Source organism: Microtus oregoni, unplaced genomic scaffold (assembly GCF_018167655.1).
Source record: "Microtus oregoni isolate MIOR12 unplaced genomic scaffold, Mior012 000166F_ref0000362, whole genome shotgun sequence".
NCBI lineage: Eukaryota > Metazoa > Chordata > Mammalia > Rodentia > Cricetidae > Microtus > Microtus oregoni.
Window position 1 is genome coordinate 392,374 of NW_024544821.1, and position 20,285 is coordinate 412,658.

General features: G+C 42.4%; 1 protein-coding gene across 4 annotated transcripts in view; it reads left to right on the top strand.

Moving 5' to 3' along the window:
* Positions 1 to 20,285, top strand: part of LOC121445216 (oxysterol-binding protein-related protein 1-like) — a 189,042-nt gene that overhangs the window by 92,500 nt on the left and 76,257 nt on the right. For 3 of the 4 annotated variants that reach the window (XM_041647234.1, XM_041647235.1, XM_041647236.1), the window contains one exon: positions 18,637 to 18,799. The exons of the other annotated variant lie outside the window; for it this stretch is intronic. In XM_041647234.1, the coding sequence (XP_041503168.1) occupies positions 18,637 to 18,799 (163 nt within the window). The remainder of the gene's footprint in view (positions 1 to 18,636; positions 18,800 to 20,285) is intronic. 4 annotated transcript variants of the gene reach the window in all.

Genomic DNA, 20,285 nt, shown 5'->3' on the forward strand with positions numbered 1-20,285 from the left:
AGCAGTGTGAAAGAAAAAAATGCTTGCAATCCGTGTTGGTGGACTAAGTGTTGGGTAGAGAATGGGGGCTAAGTATAAACTCTGCAGTCAACAGAATGAAGCTTCTTGTGTAGTGTTTGATTAGCACTAGAACCCATGACTTGGCAAGCTGGTTCAGCTTGGGTCTGGTAAGTGTTTAATCCAAATGTAACAACCAGGCAGCTACCTCGGCTTACACTCCGTGTTACTTTTGCCATGACTGGAGTTTTTAAAGGAATTTGGGTCCTTATGAATATAGTTGCTGGATTCTAGTCCTCTTCTTTAGGAGCCTTTTATAGATTAATTTTCAAGAGTCTCACTGGTGGTAAAAATGACCCATATAATCCTATAATCCTTCCCCCTGCCCCCCTCTTTCTTTGGTAGTTTTTCAAGACAGGGTTTCTTCGTAGCTTTGGAACCTGTCCTGGAACTAGCTTTTGTAGACCAGGCAGACTGGCCTCGAACTCACAGAGATCCACCTGCCTCTGCCTCCAAAGTGCAGAGAATAAAGGTGTGTGCTGCTACCGCCCTGCAAAATAACGAGTTCTTAATAGTATAGGGGTTCATGCTTGTCTTTTCAGTACTCTGGAGATTTTTACAGAAGCAACAAGTCAAAAGCAGCCAAGAGGGGTGAATGTGAGCAGACAGACTGTGAAGGCGGGAACAGAGTTGGGAGGGCAAGCTTGGATGTCTTTTTCTAAGGACTTTGTGGAGTATGTTTAAAGAGTTTTAAACCTATGCTGAGCAGTTAATGTCGCCAAAAGATTTTAATCAAGACAGAGATTTGATCAGATCTGTTCTTTAGAAGGATTAGAAGACAGGCCCCAACTCAGGACAACCAGGTCCAGGGTCTCAAGAAATTGTAGAGCTGTATCAAGTTTAACTTAAGGAAAAGAAGTTCCAGAGCAGTGAGAGGTTTCTAAGTATAAATTGAGCTGATTTGAATGTGAGGAATGAAGGGGAAGGCAGAGCCATGGCTAACTCCTGTCTTCCTGGTGTGAATTACTAGACAGGTAAGGAATAGGAATGTGGGAAGGTGAGTTAGCGCCTGGTATGTTGATACACCCTTACTTGTCCTAGAAAAGCTTGGGAATTACTGGTACTGCTGCAAGTCACCTAAACATCCTTTGTGACCATAGCCCAAAAAGCGAGTAATACCACATAGGCATAAAGCTTAGAAAATTTTGAAATCACAGGAATGAAAATTGGCATGGGGAGGACAATTGTAAAAAAAAAAAAAAAAGATAGCAGGAAAATCAAGAAAAATCAAAGGTACAGGAGAGCTGCTGATGAGGCCAAGGGGCTAGGCCTGAAGGGAAACGTGGGTGTGCGTGGTTCTGGTTTACACTTGGGAAGTGGCCAGACTGCAGCTGGTAGAGGACTGAGTGATGGAAGAGAGCAAGGGAGTAGGAATTATAACCGTAGACTGTGACTATCTCTGTGAGTCTGTTCTTTATTTCTTGGCCAGGGCTTCCAGGCAGTGCTGGATAGAGCTGAAATGGTGAATCCACGTTCTATGATTTAAAAAAAGCAATTGTAACTTCTACAAATTGACCTAAGAAATAGTTAATAAATACTGCTTACCATATTAATGATACATTTCATTCTTGTATTTTTTCAAATCAGGAAAAATGCTAAACTTCAGAATTTGGCTTCTTTTTATAAATGAGAATGGCCAATACTTTTTTTTTTTCTGTCTGTCAGGTTTTTCTGTGAAGATTATTCTGATCTCATAAAATCAGTTTGGTAGTATTCACTCTTCTCTTGTTCCCTAAAACTTGTGTAAATTTTAAATAATGTAGTCTTTGAAGTTTAGTAGAAAGTTTCTAACAAAGCTCTCTTTGTAAGTTTTGTGAACTGCTATTTAAGTATATTAAATAATTATAAAACTACTTTAGTTTTCTATTTCTTTTTGGGTTAGCTTTGGCAAGTTATATATTTCTAGGAACGTCCCTTTCCATTGAAGTTTTGGAATTTATTTTTGTTTGTTTTGTTTTTTGTTTTTGTTTTTCAAGAAAGGGTTTCTCTGTAGCTTTGTGGTCTGTCCTGTACACTAGGCTGGCTTTGAACTCAGAGATCCACCTGCCTCTGCCACCTGCGTGCTGGGATTAAAGGCGTGAGACACCACCGCCAGCATGAAGGGGTTCTTAGTACTCTTTTATGATCTTTTAAATTTTTGTTGGAGCTGTAATTATCTCCCCCTTTTAAAATATATTTCTGAAGGCATTTTCCCCTCTCTTCAAATTAATCTGCACCCTTCAAATAAGTTTGTTAAAGCTTTGCTTGTTTATATTTTCAGATAGTTGCTTTTAGCTGTGGCATTGATTAAATTTTACAGTTTTCTCCCATTTTCTGTGAATTAACCTTTCCCCTATTGTTTGTACATTTGTTATGCTTTGTCTCCTGAAGTTCAACATTTGTTCTTTTCTAGATTTTAGTTACTTTTACATTTGAGTAGTTTGTAATTTAGTGAATGTCATTGCTAACTTTATCCATTGTTTTATGAACTTTAATATTGCATTTTAAAGATCACTTCTTGATAGGCTGCAGATACTAAGTATGAAGTATAGGCACTGCACTCCTAGTATTTAAGACACCTAAAACTTGAAGAAGTTTTGTGTATCTCCCAGGTTGCTTTTTCTCCTCTCACCCACCTACCTGTTCTTACTGCTGCTCTCCTTTCTGCATGTTTTCCTTACCTTGTGACGCACTTTATTTCCCGTACCAGCCGGTTCCTTGTCTCTTCCTTTACCCTCTCCCCTGCTTGCCTTGCTGTACTTTCTTACAAATCATTTGCTCACCCCCTTCCAGAATGGCGTGAGTCTAATTTTCTTTAAATGCTCACAGGGTCAGTATTGTTTACTACATGGGGAGAGCCTAGGAAGAGTGCCTAGACAGGAGGTCAGGTGACTGCTGGGTAGGATCCTGAGTCACAACTTCAAGAAGCAAAGAGAGCTTGTTCTTTGGCTCCGGGCGAGCTTAATAGTGAGGCTTACATTTTCCTGTGTAACGTGGGATTTCTTCCTAACTCAGCCCTTTCTGTCACTAGTTGTATTGAAACTGAAATGAGATTTAAAAAATAAATTTATTATTAGTTTTATGTTTAGGTAGTTATCATATGCTCCATTCTTAGGAACATTTGTTAAAGTAGGAATTTGACACAGGATGGTGTGATTCCAGCATGGTATATTAAATGAGACACCATGATGGACCAGCAGGTGGTGGAGGGGAGGACAGCAGGGAGAGGCCTGTGAAGGAGCAGCTATTATGACTGCAGACCCAGGCAAGCTTTCCCTGCGGGGGGGGGGGGGGACGGGGGGGGGGGGGACGGGGGGGACGGGGGGGGGGGGGACTTTCCTCTACTTAGCTGCTGTTTGCTACAGTGAGGATACTAGCGCTTGGCTTCTACTGTAAAGGATGTTTCTGTAGTTGAGACTATGTTGGTCTTCTGTGTTCTAAATGGCTGAATTAGAAATGACGCTTTGTGAGCGTAACTCTTGTTCATTCTGCATGGCATGGAGATGATTTGAGTATATTTTTCATTGATTTTTCTCTTTTTTTTTTGTTTTTGCTGAAAATAGAAAGGAATACGTCAGTCTTGTACAACACCTGTCTCACTAGTTTTTATGGGTTTTATTGGGGGATGGATGTGAGTACATGGGGCAGATGAAAGTAAAAATACCCTCTCATTAGCTGAAGCAGCTCCACGGACACAGTTCGAAAGTAATAGATATACTCCTATTCCCAGAGGAGGGACGAGGGCCTGGAGAGAGGCTTGTTTAGTTGTCCAAGTGTATGTAGTAGGAGTCCGTGGAACTTAGAGCTCAATCCGGAATGCTGCTCCAGATTGGTGCCCAAGCTGTGGTTAGGAGAGTTCACCCGCAGCGTAAATTGCTCCACCTTTATCGGTGCAGCTGTGCTTTTTGTAAAAGCCGGTTTCTCTGCTTGACAAATGCACACCAAGTTTCGAAATAAGAAAAGCAAGTGGCTAAGAGTACTGAGATGGCTTTTATTTTGCATAGTACACCTGTGTTCCAGATTCACAGCAGGAAATGGCGTCTTCTTGGGAGAAGTTCTCCTTGGGATCAATTGTGATTTAGGAGAAAATGGAACATGTTCATTTTTTTCTTGGTAGCATAATATTGTCCTGAGATCAAACCAGACCGCAGTGCTTCAGCCTACGCTGCACTTACTCAAGCCTCATGAAAATGGCACTCACTGAGGTGTAAGTTGGATGTACAGCTCAACTTCTTTTGGGAAAATTTTGAGAAATGGGCTTTAATGACATAATATCTTTGTCCTGTAGCATATTCCCCTATACTGGGTGAGAAATTAGAGCGAAGGGCAAAGAGGGAATTTGTTTTCCCTAAAGAACTGTTTTTTTTTTCTCTCCTTGTGGACAATTAAAAGTTCATAATTGATTTATTTCTCCTTCTGTTTTGGCCTTAAGAGAATTGAGAGCCATACGTACGGCTTGTCCATAGACCCCGTTCTGTAAGGGTCCTACTCCATGCCTTATCAGTCCATAGACCCTGTTCTGTAAGGGTCCTACCCCATCCCTTATCAGTCCATAGTCCCTGTTCCGTAAGTGTCCTACTCCATGCCTTATCAGAAGGCCTTTCGTACTCATGGTTTTACTGTTCGGTGGTCTCTGCACTGCAGTGTTCTCTTGTCAGTTGTGCCCAGAGCATGTTTTGTATAGTAATCATATTTAATCATTTTCCTCTAAAAAGGATTAATAGTTTTATGCAATGAACATTTCATTTGATTTTGACTCTGTTGTAGATAATTTCAAGGACCACAGTTAAATAAGCAGCATATATCATAGTGAGAAGTTTTTGAATTTTTGGTGTGAATCAGTTTAACTATATATTTTATTCCAATATTTGGAGAAGTAATTTTAGGGCATTAAATGCAGTTAAGGCTTTCTGTCATAACTATATTGTATGTAGCTCAGTGTCATTAAACACATGTGTGTTGCTGCACAACCATCTCATCCAGCCATCTTGGAAACTCAGTCCATGAAGCGATGCCCTGTTCCTACTCCCAAGTTCTGGGAAGCGAGCATCTGTTTTCTGTCTTTATGAAGCGGACTCTCTTTTGTGCCTCATACAAGAGGACTCGAATAGTAGTTACAGTATTTGTCCTTTTCTGTGTGACCGGATTCATCTACCGTAACATTTCAGTGTCATTCATGTTATGGCATGGGTCAGGGTTCCTGTAGCTGAAGCATATAATGTCCCTCTGTGTGTGGCTTCTTGTCTATGTGCCCTTGGGAGGTCTCCCTTGGGCTGTTGTAAAGAATGCTGCTATGATCATGGATACGCAAGTACTCCTAAGTCTGGGTTGTCACTGTGGTTGTTTATACCTAGAATATGCTTGCTAGATCATCTCGCCCCTCTCCTGTGGCCCTTTGAAGCTCAGCCACACTGTTTTCCACAGCAGGTGTACCATTTGTTGCTCCTGGCAACATTACCAACAGCTCTGATTTCTCTGTATCCTTATCAATGTCAAATTTATTTTGTTTTGCTGAATTTTTTAAAATAGTAATCATCCTAAGAGTGTAAGGGAGTACAATTACTGGGTGGTTGTTTTTTTTTTTTTTTGGAGACAGGGTTTTTCTGTAGCTTTGGAGCCTATCCTGGTACTTACTCTGTAGATGAGGCTGACTTCGAACTCACAGAGATCCACCTGTCTCTACCTCCCAAAAACTGGGATTAAAGGCGTGCATCACCCCCACCCCCGCAGCCCCATCCCCGAGCACTTACTATCACTTTCTATGCAGAGATTACCCTCTGAATTGTCAGGCTGCCCCTTCCTGACATTGGACCATACTTGCCTTTCAAAGCTTTAGCTGTACATTGTTTTTGGAACTGTTCATCTTTACTGTATGGGGGACAGTGCACCTTAATGTACCCCCTTTTCAAATGCTCCACAAAGCAAGCATGGCTCCGTGTTTGTGCATGCGTGTGTGAGTGTGTGCACCAGTATAAGTGCACGGGGAGCCAGATTTTGGTATTTGTTTCTTCCTCGTCTCTACCTTAAAGCTTCTTGAGTATGATCTCCAACTAAACCTAGATGGGTTTCTTGCACAGATGCGAGGGGTCCACCTCAGGTCCTCGGGTGCTTTATAGTGAGCCCTTTACCCACTGATACATCTCCCCAACCCCAATGCTTACACTTTTTATTCTTTTAAATTAGGCCTTGGCTTAAATGCATTTTTAATGTTATCTTTCTGTGTGTTGATACCAAATACTGATTTGCTGTTACATTTCAAAGGGTCATTACTTTATTGAAACAAATTTTGTCCTCTAGAGGGTTATTAGAAGTATAAAATAGGAGATGAGAAATGGTGGCACATGTGGGTACCTAGGGCCTAAGGAAACAGTAAATATTTAAGTTAAAATAATTACAGACTTTATTTGAAAAGAAAACTGAGAATGTTTTCTATTGAAGTTAGGTTTCGATCTTTAGCTGCAGTTATAAATACAGAGTTCCTAGAAACTGTAAAGAAAAGAAAAAATTTAAGATTGAAACTTCAGAAAATATAATCACAAAATTATGAAGGAATCCTAGATGTCATTGATTTTTCTTGTTTGCAGGCATTCTTCCCACGGCTTCTGGCAGCCAGGCAGTCGCCAAAGCAGTCTGTAGACAATCGGATAGGTGTGTGTCCAGTGGCTAAGGGGTGCAGCCTGTGTCACACAGATGTGAATGAGGACAGCCTCTGCAACTGCTTACTGTGCAATCCTAGCGTCCTGTAACCCGGTTGTGCCAGGTCTCCACAGTGCTCCTGCTCCTGCTGAGTGGTCCCTTTGAGCCGCCTGTTCCACTGTAGGAGGAGAAGTGACAGCAGATTAAAACTACCCATCATGCCAGGTCAGCTGTGCAGTCATGGGAAAGTCTCTTTTCTCTCGTATGAGTTTCTCAGTATTTGGAATAGCTAGAAAATTCCTTCTCCCTAAGCCAAGTATCTCCTAGCTCCTTTGTATCACTATGGTGTCAGACTTTGCACATGTCTGTCTTCTCTTCTGTGGGAAAAGGCACTTTTCTTAAAAGGCGTCTTTGGAGACAGAGCACTGCAAAGAGGTGAGTGCCGGGTTTGGCGCTCCTCAGGTCATGTCCTAGTGGGGACAAGGCCGTGCGGTGACACCTCAGAACTATACTGTTGCTCAACTGAGAAAATCCTCCTAGGTACACCCACGTCCCCTCCCTTCCCTCTTTAAGCTCTGGTCAGAGATGCCTTCTCAGTGTGCCCCTTCCCCACCCCACCTCTAACTCCCAGGATTCCTTTCCTGTTTTGTCCAGCACTCGCCAGCATCTAGCGCACTCAGCAGTCTACTGACTTCCCGTGTGTCTTTCCCCTTAGTAGTTGGGAAGTAGAATAAGTGCAGGATTGCCCTCTTAATCACAGTGGACTCCCTGGGCCTGGAGTGCCTGGCATGGAGTGGGCGGCTGACAGGACAGAGGATGGAACTTCACCCTTCTGTCTTGACAATTGCATAATACTGTGCTTGAAAGAGGTCCTTGAAGACCAGTTAAGGTAATTTTTTATTTTTTAAAGCTTACAAAAAAGTAGAAAGCCATATTTAATTGTTTTTAATCTTTTGCAGATTTTAAGTCACTTTGGGTTGCTTAGTAAATAAATATTTCCCTTTAGCTACCTACCAGACAACTTTTGCTAGAATACTGCTGACTGTGTGTACCTTGGGAGGCTTAGACTCTTTCCGAGTGTTCTTCTCAGGAGTTTAGCCCACTAAGGTTCCAATATAATCTTTTTCTCCTAGCTGGAGAACCATGAAGATACTTGCCAAGTCAAAATAAAACATTAAAGTTTTACTGGGACAGAAACAGAGAGAACTTTTCTCGGTGTCTTTGTACATGCATGTCTCAGCATGTATAAATGTTCAAGTGGTTGCGTGTGTAGGTGGCAGCACCTTACTTTTGTGTCAGGTCTCACACTGCACCTGAAGGTCATCTTTTGGCGAGTCTGCTCCCCAGTGAGCTTCAGGGATTTGCCTGTCTCTGCCTCTTCAGGGCTGGGATGACTTTCACATGAGTCTTGGGGACCTGACTTCAGCTTCTCACGTTTATGTGACAAGTGCTATGCTAATTGAGCCATCTTCCTTTCAGCTTTTAAGAAGCAGATGTTGTGAGGCTGCACAGTAGTATCATGGGAGGCAGACACAGGCAAATCCATGTGAGTTTGAGGCTCGTCTACAGAACAACTCCAGAACAGCCAAGGCTCCATAGAGAAAACCCGGTCTCAAAGACAAAAACAAAAGCACAACAAAAAGTGGATGTTGTGGTCATGGGCTAGCCCTGCCTTGAACTCCGTGTTCTTGTGAGTACATGGGTGAAGCCAATAAAAACCTTAGCCATTTATTTCAAATTTCAAGTTTCAGAACAGACAAACCAATTCCAGGATATAGGAGCTAGAGAAGCTGCCTGGCCTGGGTGGAGAGAGGGGCAGGGTGGCTGTACGGAGCCTGGAGATTGGGAGGAGGCAGCAGTGGGAATGTTCTGTCTCAGTTGGCAGTGCCTGGTGCGGAGGGTGTGCATCTTGCAGTGGACTCTACTCTTAAAGCAGTTGGGCTATATATAATCTCAGTAAAGTTCCTTCAAAAGTAAAGCTAGAGTTGCTATGGTGTCACTTGTGTTATAAACAACCTTTCTAGTTCTTTGTATTAGCAGAACTATCAGGTACAACCCTACTCATTATTGGAGATGAGATGTGATAGAGTTGTGGTTAAATTCTCTGCCTTTGCAAATGATCACTTATCTGTTGTGGTATATTTCTAAAAAAAGAAATTTATTTCAAGGTATATATGATGCACAAATCTGTTGAGCGATTACATAAGAGCAGATTATTTTTAGGTGGAGAGCTTCGCAACCATGAGGAGTGTCCTTAGCACACTCTCAGTTAGGGCTTCTCATCAGATTCCATGGCAGCCCTGTGCTCTGACTGTCCGGATGCCTATAACACTCCTCATCAGATTCCACGGCAGCCCTGTGCTCTGACTATCCCTGTAACACTCCTCATCAGAGGCCATGGCAGCCCTGTGCCCTGACTGTCCCCATGACTATAACATTCCTCATCAGATTCCACGGCTGCCCTGTGCTCTGACTGTCCGGATGGATGCCTATAACACTCCTCATCAGATGCACTGTGAATTAGACAGAACATTGATGGTGCCAACGCTGATTCCTAGGTGGACCTATTTTCAAATACTTTGCTGACTGGGAAATTATGAGAAATGTAGATGGAAGTATATAGAAAAGTTATTTTTTACATACAGTAAAATATAACAACCAGAACCCAGGATCTATTAGCAAGATTTTAATAAATACACAAGGAGTAGCATGAATTACTACTTAATATTCTTCATTGTTTTTCTATTAGAATATTTTTTTTTGTTTTTTTTTAGAAAGGTGTGTGTGTGTGTGTGTGTGTGTGTGTGTGTGTGTGTGTGTGTAGCCCGGGCTGTCCTGGAACTCGCTCTATAGACCAGGCTGGCCTAAAACTCACAGAGATCCACCTGCCTCTGCTTCCCTAGTGCTGGGATTAAGGGTGTACACCACCACTTCCTGACAAATAAATGTTTTTGTTTTACCTATTTTTTTTGAAGATTTTGTGTGTGTATGTGCACAGAACCATTCATGAAGGCCAGAGGGAGGATGTCAATTGTCCTCCTTTATTGCTATCTAGTTTCTTTGAAGCAAGGTCTCCCTGATTCTGTAGCTTGTGCCCCTGGGCTCTTGCCTGTTGGCTATATGAATGTTAACAAACACAGCAATCTCCTTTTTCCATCCTGTCTCCAGTCAGTCCCATTTCCTAGCCACCCCCTACCCCAATGACAGGGATGGGCAAGAACTACCGGATCAGACTGTTTAAATGGATGTTAGAGATCTGAACTCAGGTCTTTATGAATAATTTTTAAGTAAACTTTAAAATGGGTTTGTTGCAAGCTGCCGGGGTTCCAAAAACAGCCAGTCCCAAGCAGGAACAGCACAGGAGACCACGTGGCAGGTCTCCAGGTCTCCATGTGATGGTGGTGGGTGAGAGAGAGATGGATAGGCACACCATGCAGAGTAAAGTTGGACATTTATTAGGTGGGTTATGGAGGGGAAAGGGGGGAGAAGGGAAGAGAAAGAGAAAGAGGGGGAGAGGCTGCCTCTTGGAGAGGGGGACAGAGAGAGAGAGAGGCTGAGGCTGCAAGCAGGAAGAGAGTGGGTGTGGCTTGTCTCTTAAAGAGACAGCATTACAAACTTAATCTGTGGTAGTCTATGACCTCTGGCCTCCATGAATGGTTATGTGCACACACATTATATGTACCAATGTTTATGTTTGCTTTTAATAAGAATCCCCAAACCCAAAACCATTGGCTTAAATGAATTAGAGATGTATTTTTCCTTCTCCTTGAAGAATCAGGAGGTGGACAGTATGATCTGGCGTGGAGGCTTCGGTGTTAGAGGTGGTTCCAGATACTGTGTTCTTGTGTTTTCTTCCTTAAGTAGACTTGGTAAATTCTGCTAAATCCTGCAGTCTTTTTGGCCAGAGCTTCTTCCTGTAGCAAAGCTGACAGAGGGATTAAGTAGTAGACTCTTGGCTGGAGGTTTGTCTTCAGGCAAGGAAAGGGGAGGATCAGTGTTGGTAGTACCCAGCAGCCTTTGATGGTCCACAGCCTGGTTATGTGTTCTTAGAAGCTCTGACTCAGCAGTCTGGAGCCAGGCCATCAAGTCTGAGGAACCCTGAAACACGTGCATACTGACCCATTAGGTGCTTGTAGGGGAACCTCAGCTTTAAGCATATGTCTGCCTGATAGACCTGCCAGTACTTGGGTTAATTAATGGGCTGTTCTATGGAGAGCGTGTCTCCTTACAGCAGTGTAATTCCTAGTAGGGCATTCACGGAAGGGTTCCAGCAGGTATTGACTGTAGTCCAATTAACTATGCCTATAACATTGCCTAGTTTGTTATCCCCTGTCCACAAAAATAGCAGGTAAGGCACCTAGAGCTCAAAGATTAGGTGAAGCTGGCTATCCAGTGAGCTCCAGCGATCTGCTTACTCCCCCTCCCCAACCCTGGGATTACAAGAGTACCACTGTTCCTGACCTTTTAACTGACTATCCAGTGAGCTCCAGAGATCTATCTACCCCCCCCCCACCCCCAGCCCTGGGATTACAAGAGTACCACTGATCCTGACCTTTTAACAGTTGGCTCTGGAGCTCATGTCCTCTGCTTGCCTAGAGAATACTTGATCAACTGAACTACCTGCTTCCCTCACCCCAGGCCATATTTTACCTGCTTTGAAAATAGAAATTTAAAATTTATTCTTTGAGAATTTTATATATGTATGTATTGTATTCTGATTATATTCTCCAGTCTCTCCAGATCTGTGCCCTACTCAGTGTTCTCCCAGATTGCATCTTTTTTTTTTTAATAACCCACTGAGTTCAGTTCGTGCCACTTATATTTGCACAGGTGTAGAGCCATACCATCTACTAATCAATGTTGACCAACCTGGGACCATACCCTTAAAGAAAACTGATTCCCTTCCCCAGAAACCACTGGTTATCAATAGCTTCCCAACTTGTGTGTTTCTTCCCCTTCCTTGCTAGCGTGTTGAGTGGCTTAATCTCATGTAGGCAGCCATAGCTCCTGTGAGTCTTCGTGTGCAGCAGACCTGTCATGCCCAGAAGACACTGTCTACCCAGGTCTTCCCAGACTTCTGCCTCTTCTTCTTTGATGCTATCCGTGTCTTACAGGGAGGGTGTGACATAGATGTTCCATTAAGACTAAGCACTTTGTGGACACTATCTGTGCTTTGACCAGAGGTGAGTCAGTAGAGCATGAGACTCGTAATCTCAGTCAGGGTCATAGGTTCAACCCCACTTTGGGTACTATTATGTAAAGAGAGACTGCTTTTGTTTCATGGTCGCCCAGACCCGAATAACCACACAGAAACTATATTAATTACAATACTGTTTGGCCAATGGCTCAGGCATATTCTTAACTAGCTCTTAGATCTTAAATTAACCTATATGTGTATCACTACAAGACTGTGGCTTACAGGTAATATTCAAGCATATTTCTCCTTAGGTGGCTGCATGGCGTCTACCTGACTCTGCTTTCTGTCTCTTGGCATTCAGTTTAGTTTTCTCGCCTAGCTATATTCTGCCCTTCCATAGGCCAAAGCTGCTTCTTTATTAAATAGCATACAGAGGGGAATCCTACATCAGTTTTTCAAGATGCTTAGCTCTCTACCAACCCTTCCTTTCCCTCTCCCTCCCGACTTCACTTGTTTTCCTACTAACAGTGACTCCGTATCCTCTATTTCTGTCCGTTGTTATTGGAGTGGATGTTAACTTGCAACATGGAGGACTGGAAAACTTGTTGGATTTGGTTAAGCTATTGATGATTTAGGGTGATTTTCTCAAATGTTTTTGATTTTTTTTAAACCATTTAGCCATACACTACTCCTACAGATGTTAGGATATAATGACCTAACACTAACTGCAGCTCCTTCTAACAGGAAAATGCTATGTGTAGAGTTAAGAAGAAACTATTTTAAAAAATAGATTTTTAGGAAATTCCAAAGCCAGATGTGGTCATGCATGCTGAACACAGTGTGGATTAGAAATTCAAGGTCATTCTCAGCCACTTAGGGAGATCTAGATCAGTTTGACTCAAAATCAGCAACAACAACAAAAATATTCTAGGATCTTTATTGAATAGGTAACTTTGGAATTCTGTTTTTATAGGCAGTGTGAATCTGTTGTTAAATTGAGGCATGTTTTACAGTGTTTTAGATATCCATAATCATGTGGTTTAACATTCTGTTGTACAGTTTCCATACTGATCCGTTGGAAGCCTTTTGACATTTTAACCTGTACTATCATCTAGATGATTTGGGCACGATGCACTGAAGTATGTAGTACTTATACGAAGGTAATCCAGAAAGTCCTACTTTTAGTTGTAAAATGTACATGATACTAGGTAACCTTTCCAATGTTAGTGAGCCTGTGTTTTCATTTAAGCTCAAGGTCTTATGAGCTGATTCTTGTATAAAAGTATGTTATATTCTAGAGAGCCATAAAAGGAACATCCATTGTTGGGGCCATTCTATGGGTACTGATCTGTGAAATCAAGTACCCCTTTACTTCCAAATCTTGATCCTTTCTTCCATATCTAAAAAGGATAGGCAGAAAGCAAACTTCCTTAACACTTGTGTATCAAGCATTTGATTTAATTTTTTTAAAAAAATTTATTCATCTGTATGTATCCTGTATGTCAGAAGAAGGCACCAGATCTCCTTACATATCATTGTGAGCCACCACGTGGTTGCTAGGAATTGAACCCAGGACGTTTGGAAGAGCAGGCAGTGGTCTTAACGGCTGAGCCATCTCTCCAGCCCCCTTGATTTGATTTTTAAGGTGTAATTTTTCAGTTGTTCCAACAAAACAAGTTTGTGGGTCTCCCTAGTGGGGATTTTTTCCCTCCAAATCTAATTATCACCTCACAGCCACACCCACACCCCAGTGTTCTTGTCAGGTGTCTTTTTCCTCAGTTAAAGAAGTAATTTTACTTTTTATGAAATAATGGCCTTATCTCTACCTTTCAACTGTTTCGCAGCATCTGATTTCCTGGGTAAAAGACTCTCCCCCAGATCTGCCTTGACAGAAATGTTGGAGGTTACCCTCAGAAGTGATTTGCATAGCAGCACCTACAAAGCTCTTTCTTTGAACAGGTCAGTCAGTCAAGTCTTCCTCAGTGCTGGAGCCTGAGGGTAGGAAGACTTATTCTGATGGGATTTCCCTTTCTTTTCTTTTGAACAAACTGAGGAAGGTGATGGTGGCTGTGAGAAAAGAGCATCTTTAGTGGTGTTGGAAGCCATTGTTTAGTTGACTAACAGCGTGTGTGAATGAAGTTCTGGAACCTTCTTCTTTTGAACCTCTAGACACACTTCCTTCACGAAATCAAGAGACTAGTGGCTTCTTTTATGTCATCTGCTGGGGCCAATGTTGATTGATCTCCACATCTGTTTCCTATTGTTTCTGTTCAAGGGCAAGACAAGAGAAGCAATTAGAAGAAAACTTGAAGTTACATGTGCCTAGCTCTTTGAATCTGTGCCTACACATGCCGTCTTTTCTCTTGAGGGATCTGCCTAGTCCCTTAGTGAAGGACAGCTACACTTATGGATTAGGTCTCAATAATATCACTCTAGCAATCCTCTGCTCTTTCCCACCTCATTAACGGCTACAAAACACAGCTGGGCTTCCTTTCATTTCTGTCCTTCTGTCTGCCTTAGTGATCTTATCTAATCTTACAACTTAAATTATAACTCGAGAGTCATAACCCCCCTCCTTCTTTAAGCATTTGAGTTCATGTCTGCTGATCCACTCCTATACTTGGCTGTCTCATGGTACCTTGCATTTACCACGTGTGAGGCTGAGTTCCAGCTGGCCTATCTTCCCACAGTCTGTCCTGTTTCAGGTACTTGCTAAACTCTAAAGCAGAAGCCATGCTGCTTCCTTCCTTACTCTGACATCACAGTCTGTCAGCAAATTGTTGAGTCCCTCCTTCAGAATCCTTCCAGAATAGGAGCGCCCCTCAGCACTGGCAGTGCAAGTGCCCGGTCAGTTTTTGTTTTCCATCTTACTTGACCTCCCCCAACCTATTTTTAAGCAGGAGAATACATTCATTTCGTTTGAAAAAGTGGTACAAGATAGCAAAGAAGAGCTAGAGCCAGTGACATCTTAGAACTTATTCTATACAAAGATGCTTAATAAGTCACAAATCAGAGCAGCTGTGTGCTGAGTATGGTCATCAGGGCGTATCTCCAAAGTACTGGAGGACAGAGTGAGAAGTGATAGTGACCAGTTTACACTCATGTGAGCACTTCATCTTTATCTCAGTCTGTATTTGAGTTGTGGTAACTAAGTGCCACTCTCCAGGTGATTTATGAAGTCTTTATTTTGCCCACAGTTCTGGAGTTGGAAGTCTTAAGTATATGTCATTTATTAACAGTCTGGCCAGGACCTTCCTTCTGGTTCATGTACAATAGTGTCACGTGACCCTTTGCCAGCTAGGGTCTCCTTTTATATAGTCACTAATACTGTCAAGCCCTGCACCCTGAAAAAGTCTCATCTAGTCCTAATTACAACCTAAAGACTTCCCTTCCCTTCACTGCTAACATTTGGTTTCGGGGTTTGCATTTCTAGTGCAAGCAGTCAGAGGCTGTCAAACCTCAGCAGTCCTGCTTCGCCCAAACAGTGTAGTCCGACATAGGTGGGAGAGCTCACATCAGCTGCGAGTGATCAACCTGGCTTCTCATCAGCTACCTCTGTAGAGCAGTAGCGGGGAGTGGCCTGAATCTCACATCCAGAAAAATGTGAGTGTTGTCGGGCCTGTAACCACAGCAGTGTGTCAGAACAGCTGCTTCTTTGAGAGAAAATTAGGTACGATGGAAGAAATATTCCATCTCTAATACATTCTTTCTTATTTTAGGTGTACTTGCAATAACTGAGAAGAGACCAGAGTGTGGCCAGAATTTCCCAGTCTTACAATCAGGTCATTGTACCTGGTGTTCCATGAATACTAATCAGTGGTCTCCAGTTATTAGATGTCTTTGTCAAGTGATTTATTATCTCTGCCCCACCCACCCCATATAAAACATAGGTACATAGCAGGGTGCTTTCTAGAAGGAAATAGAAGATAAAATGTATGTAGACTGGCTAGCACATGCTTTTTTTAAACTTGGATTGCCTAGATGGCATCTGTTCCTATGGGAAACATTCCCCGAAGAGTTCATCTTCTAGCAGGAAATGGAATAAAATGGAAGTGGTTTGAGGAGATAGACTCTTCAAATTGTGTTAATCTTCAAGGGGCTACAGACAGAGTAGTGCACATGCGTCCTGTGAGGTAGATGGTAGTAATGTTCTGCTTTCTAATAGCTCTAATGTATGTTCACTTGATACATATTGGTTTTTGTTTACAGATCATAGTCTAAAGTTTTCTAACATAATTGTAAACACATGATGGGGTCCACTAATTCTGTGAAGAGAAGTCTGTGTTCCTTTAATAATGATAGGATAGTTATAATAGCTTGAATGTTTGAATGCTTTAAAAAAAAGTCTTGCAATCATATGCACGTGTTGGTAGGACATAAACTTGGCAAATCCACACTTGGAATCAGTCATACGGTGGAATTTTATGAAGGTGCTGTTTCTGTTACAGCATGGGATCTTAGCTAGCCAATAACCCTTCAGGAAGAGCCTTTAGAAGGTGACTGTTTTATAAACCTGCACTCTGCAGTCTCTCCACTGAAGTTCAACACTGACTTTTCAGTGCAGGGTTAACCTGGATAACCTGGAATTGCCAGGACTGTAGACGGCCTGGACTTCCTCTGCCCACTGGACAGTATCAACCTGGCCTTTAAGCATTCTCTCAGGTGCTTTCTTGCAGGGAGAAAGCTTTCTTGCTGCTGAGGTTTCTTTGTCATGCACTTCCCTTACTGTAGGGGAGAGTATGTTTTTGCAGGTAGTTTTGTGGTAAGGCTTCTTCAGTGGCATAAGAGCTTTCTCAGATCAACTGACAGATGAACAAGTTCACAAAGGAGAGTAGTTTCCCCCACCCCCACTCACTGTCTTCACTAACAAGTGAGGACAGATGTAGGTGTGGCAGGAAGAGAGTAAGCTTATTTTCGGTGAATAAAGGCTCACTTGTGGTTTGAATAAGATTTTCTAGAGAGGATTAAATGTTTGAGGGCATTGATCAATTTTGTCATTCGACTAAAATTTATATAAATTTAGCATTCAAATGAAAGCATTTATTAAATGAAAAGAATTATTCTTCTATTATATTTAAAGGTACATTCCAGCCATAGTATAAGCTTTTCAAACTTCTCTGGAGACATTATTTTGATTATGAGAATATTTACAAGTGTTTTTGAGTTTGTTACAAACTACAATTATGTGTCTTAAAGTTTTTGTGCTTTTGTGTATTATCTTGTCTCTGTTTAGGATTACATATATATATATATATATATTGCTATTTTTATTTCATTATCACAGCTCTAATAATTATAATCTCATTGCTCTAATGATAAACACTAAAGTACCTGAGGACTGGATCTGTTTCCAAGATGATAAAGGTTTAATTCTGTCCAATGAAGTGAGCCTTGAAGCCAAACTATATTTGAGTTGTTCCCAGAATTATTCTTAGTAGAGCATTAGACCTGATGTGCGACCATAAGGACCTCAGGGCCACTCAGGGTCCTGGAGTCAGAACAGAGGGAAATGCTTCATTCTTGGAGGTTAGAGAGGAGCATGGGAGAAATGTCAGGAGGTGAAAGGGCTAGAATCAGTAGAGGGAGCAATGCAAAGGGACCTTGTGAAAGCTGTCCCAGCTCTCATATCTAAAGGTCTGACCTAAAAGAGAGCTGGGAGGCAGCTGCCTCATCTGTGCCCTTTAAGCTGCTTGTGTGGCCCTGGGTCTGGGCCTACCTCTGTGGTCTGCTTGGGAGAGAGGGGAAGTCAGAACAGGCTCCTGTCTCAGCAGCACCAGAAGCATGAGTCTGCAGTATAAAACACTGATTGACAGAGGTGCTGGTTTTTTGTCTCACTCTATCCTAGACTGGCTCCAAATTCTCCATTCTCATGCCCGCCCCATCATCCCAAATCCTGGGATTGCAGGCATGTAAACCACAGCCAGCTTTAAAAGGGGCATTTTATGTTTGGGGATCGTATTTGAGAAATAGACTCTGCTGCTAGATTGGAAATACATGTTTAAAGAGCTGAACACTGCTCAGATTATGAGGTAATGGGGGAAACTACAGAAAACACTCCTGAGGACACATGGTACCCACTGGTGGCAGCCCTGGCTCGAAAATAAGGTGCTAAGCAAGACAGAGGGTTAGCAGTATTTCTAGAGTTCTTGATGCAAAATTCGATAAAACTCAGGACCAAGCCCCGTGCCTGCTGATTTGTGAGGTTTGGAGGGCCAGGTTGTCTTGAATTGTTAGACAAGGGGCAGTACTAACATCAGATGCTGACATGCCTGACTAAACTTTACCTTTTCTGTAACTTTTTTTTTAGTCTACTAAATTAAAGGCAAAACGTAGAATTGAAGTAGAAACAGGGAATTGAAAATAGGTAGTAAAATTTTTGTTTCTCTTTATTTGATATTCCAACTATTTGGAAAATAAACTAGGAGACTCCATCCAGTTTTGTGGACATTTTAGCATTTAAGATGATGTGAGACCAAGCTCTGCTGAAATGATTGTTTTAATTTTATGATTAGTATTGAGAAAGAAATGCATTATTTTAAAATACAGTTTCCAAGTTGACTAATGCCTTTTCTTTCACTAGCATCTCAGAGTTTGAGCTGAATCTGTTTGGTAGTTCGCAGTCTATTTTCATTAGCTAACTGTTGTGAGAAAAGGCCCCCTGGGAAGAATAAGATCATCTTAGTAATTTTGCTCTTTCATCTGTGCGTGTGTATAGCTCAACTGCTTTCGTTTCTGATATTGCAGTCGAATTAGATCAAAAGCAAGTAATTTTCACATCCTCTGTACTTCCTGTCGCTCTGAACTCTTGTATATCTGTATTCTTCTAGGTGAGGAATTTTAAATTGGAACAGGAACAAGAAAAAAACAAAATTTTGTCAGAAGCACTGGAAACTTTAGCCACCGAGCATCATGAACTAGAGCGATCCCTGGTTGAAGGATCCCCGCCTGTCAGCATCCTTAGTGAGGACGAGTTCTATGATGCGCTGTCAGGTAACTCCTGCCTCATTTCTCCTGTGTTGTTGGAAGTGTGGAGTCCACCACTCAAGAGTCTTTGTAAGAGCGACTGTCACCTGGAATTTCCCAGAATAAACTTAAAAGTGGTTTATCAGTGTAGCTCCTTTAGCTACTGTGTAGTACCTATGTGTGTGTGGGTGTGCACATGTGCATGCACAGGTGTTCATTTGTGGAGTACGTATGTGTGTGTGCGGGTGTGCATGCACAGGTGTTCATTTGTGTAATACTTATGTGTGTGTGCGGGTGTGCACATGTGCACGCACAGGTGTTCATTTGTGGAGTACATATGTGTGTGCGGGTGTGCACATGTGCATGCACAGGTGTTCATTTGTGGAGTACGTATGTGTGTGCGGGTGTGCACATGTGCATGCACAGGTGTTCATTTGTGTAGTACGTGTGTGTGTGCGGGTGTGCACATGTGCATGCACAGGTGTTCATTTGTGTAGTACCTATGTGTGTGTGCGGGTGTGCACATGTGCACGCACAGGTGTTCATTTGTGTAATACGTGTTTGTGTGCGGGTGTGCACATGTGCATGCACAGGTGTTCATTTGAGTGCAGGCACATGTGCACCACTGTGTGTGTGTGTTTGTCATCAGAAGACAGCCTTGGGTGTTAGTTCTTGTCTCCCATCTTGTTTAAGACAGGGTTGTTGTTCACCACTACACCTGCCCAGCAGTTCCCAGGGGACACCTCCCCCCCAACACACATGCCCTCTTCTGCTCCTGTCTGGCCATAGGAGCACTAGGCTTGTATGTTCACCACTGCTTCTGTCTTTACTTGGGTTCTGGGCTTCCAAACTCACATCTTCATGGCACTAAGCCACGTTCCCAGCCCAGCTAGTGTGTGTGTGTGTGTTTTATGACAAGAATTGGAAGATTGGTGACAAAAGTTCAACACTGAGTGGGTGAGGTAGCTTGCCCTGGTAGAGGGTACTTGCAGCCAAGCAAGAACCAGCTCTCAGAAGTTTTTCACTGACCACACGATATACTGTGACATGTATGCCCTTTCAAATAAGTAATTTTTTTTTTATCTAAAGAGAGTTGCTACTTCAAATAAATCAAAGTGGAGTTGACTTTATTTTGAAAATGTACAATATGCTAGAATTAGAATATCTTCAAAACTGCACACATTTTATTTGCTCCTTTTTCAGTGACCTCTGGTGATAGCTCTTGTCACCTTCTGTTTCTAAGGAAACAGAAAGAGACAGTGGGTTCTGTCTTCAGAAAGACCTTTAGCGTTTAGTATGCTGGAGGCCAGAGTGTAGCTGGCACAGAAGAAAGGAAGTCCTTAACTTTGCCCCAGAAATAGTGTACAACGACAGCAGAGCACATATCCCTTATGAGCGTGGACTCAGAGCCTCCAGCCCTGAGAGACATGGACAGCTGAGGGATGAACGTGGGAGAGCTTTGGACAGTGTGGAGGAGGTGGGCTACTAAACAGTTTGGATTCTGTGTATGTGT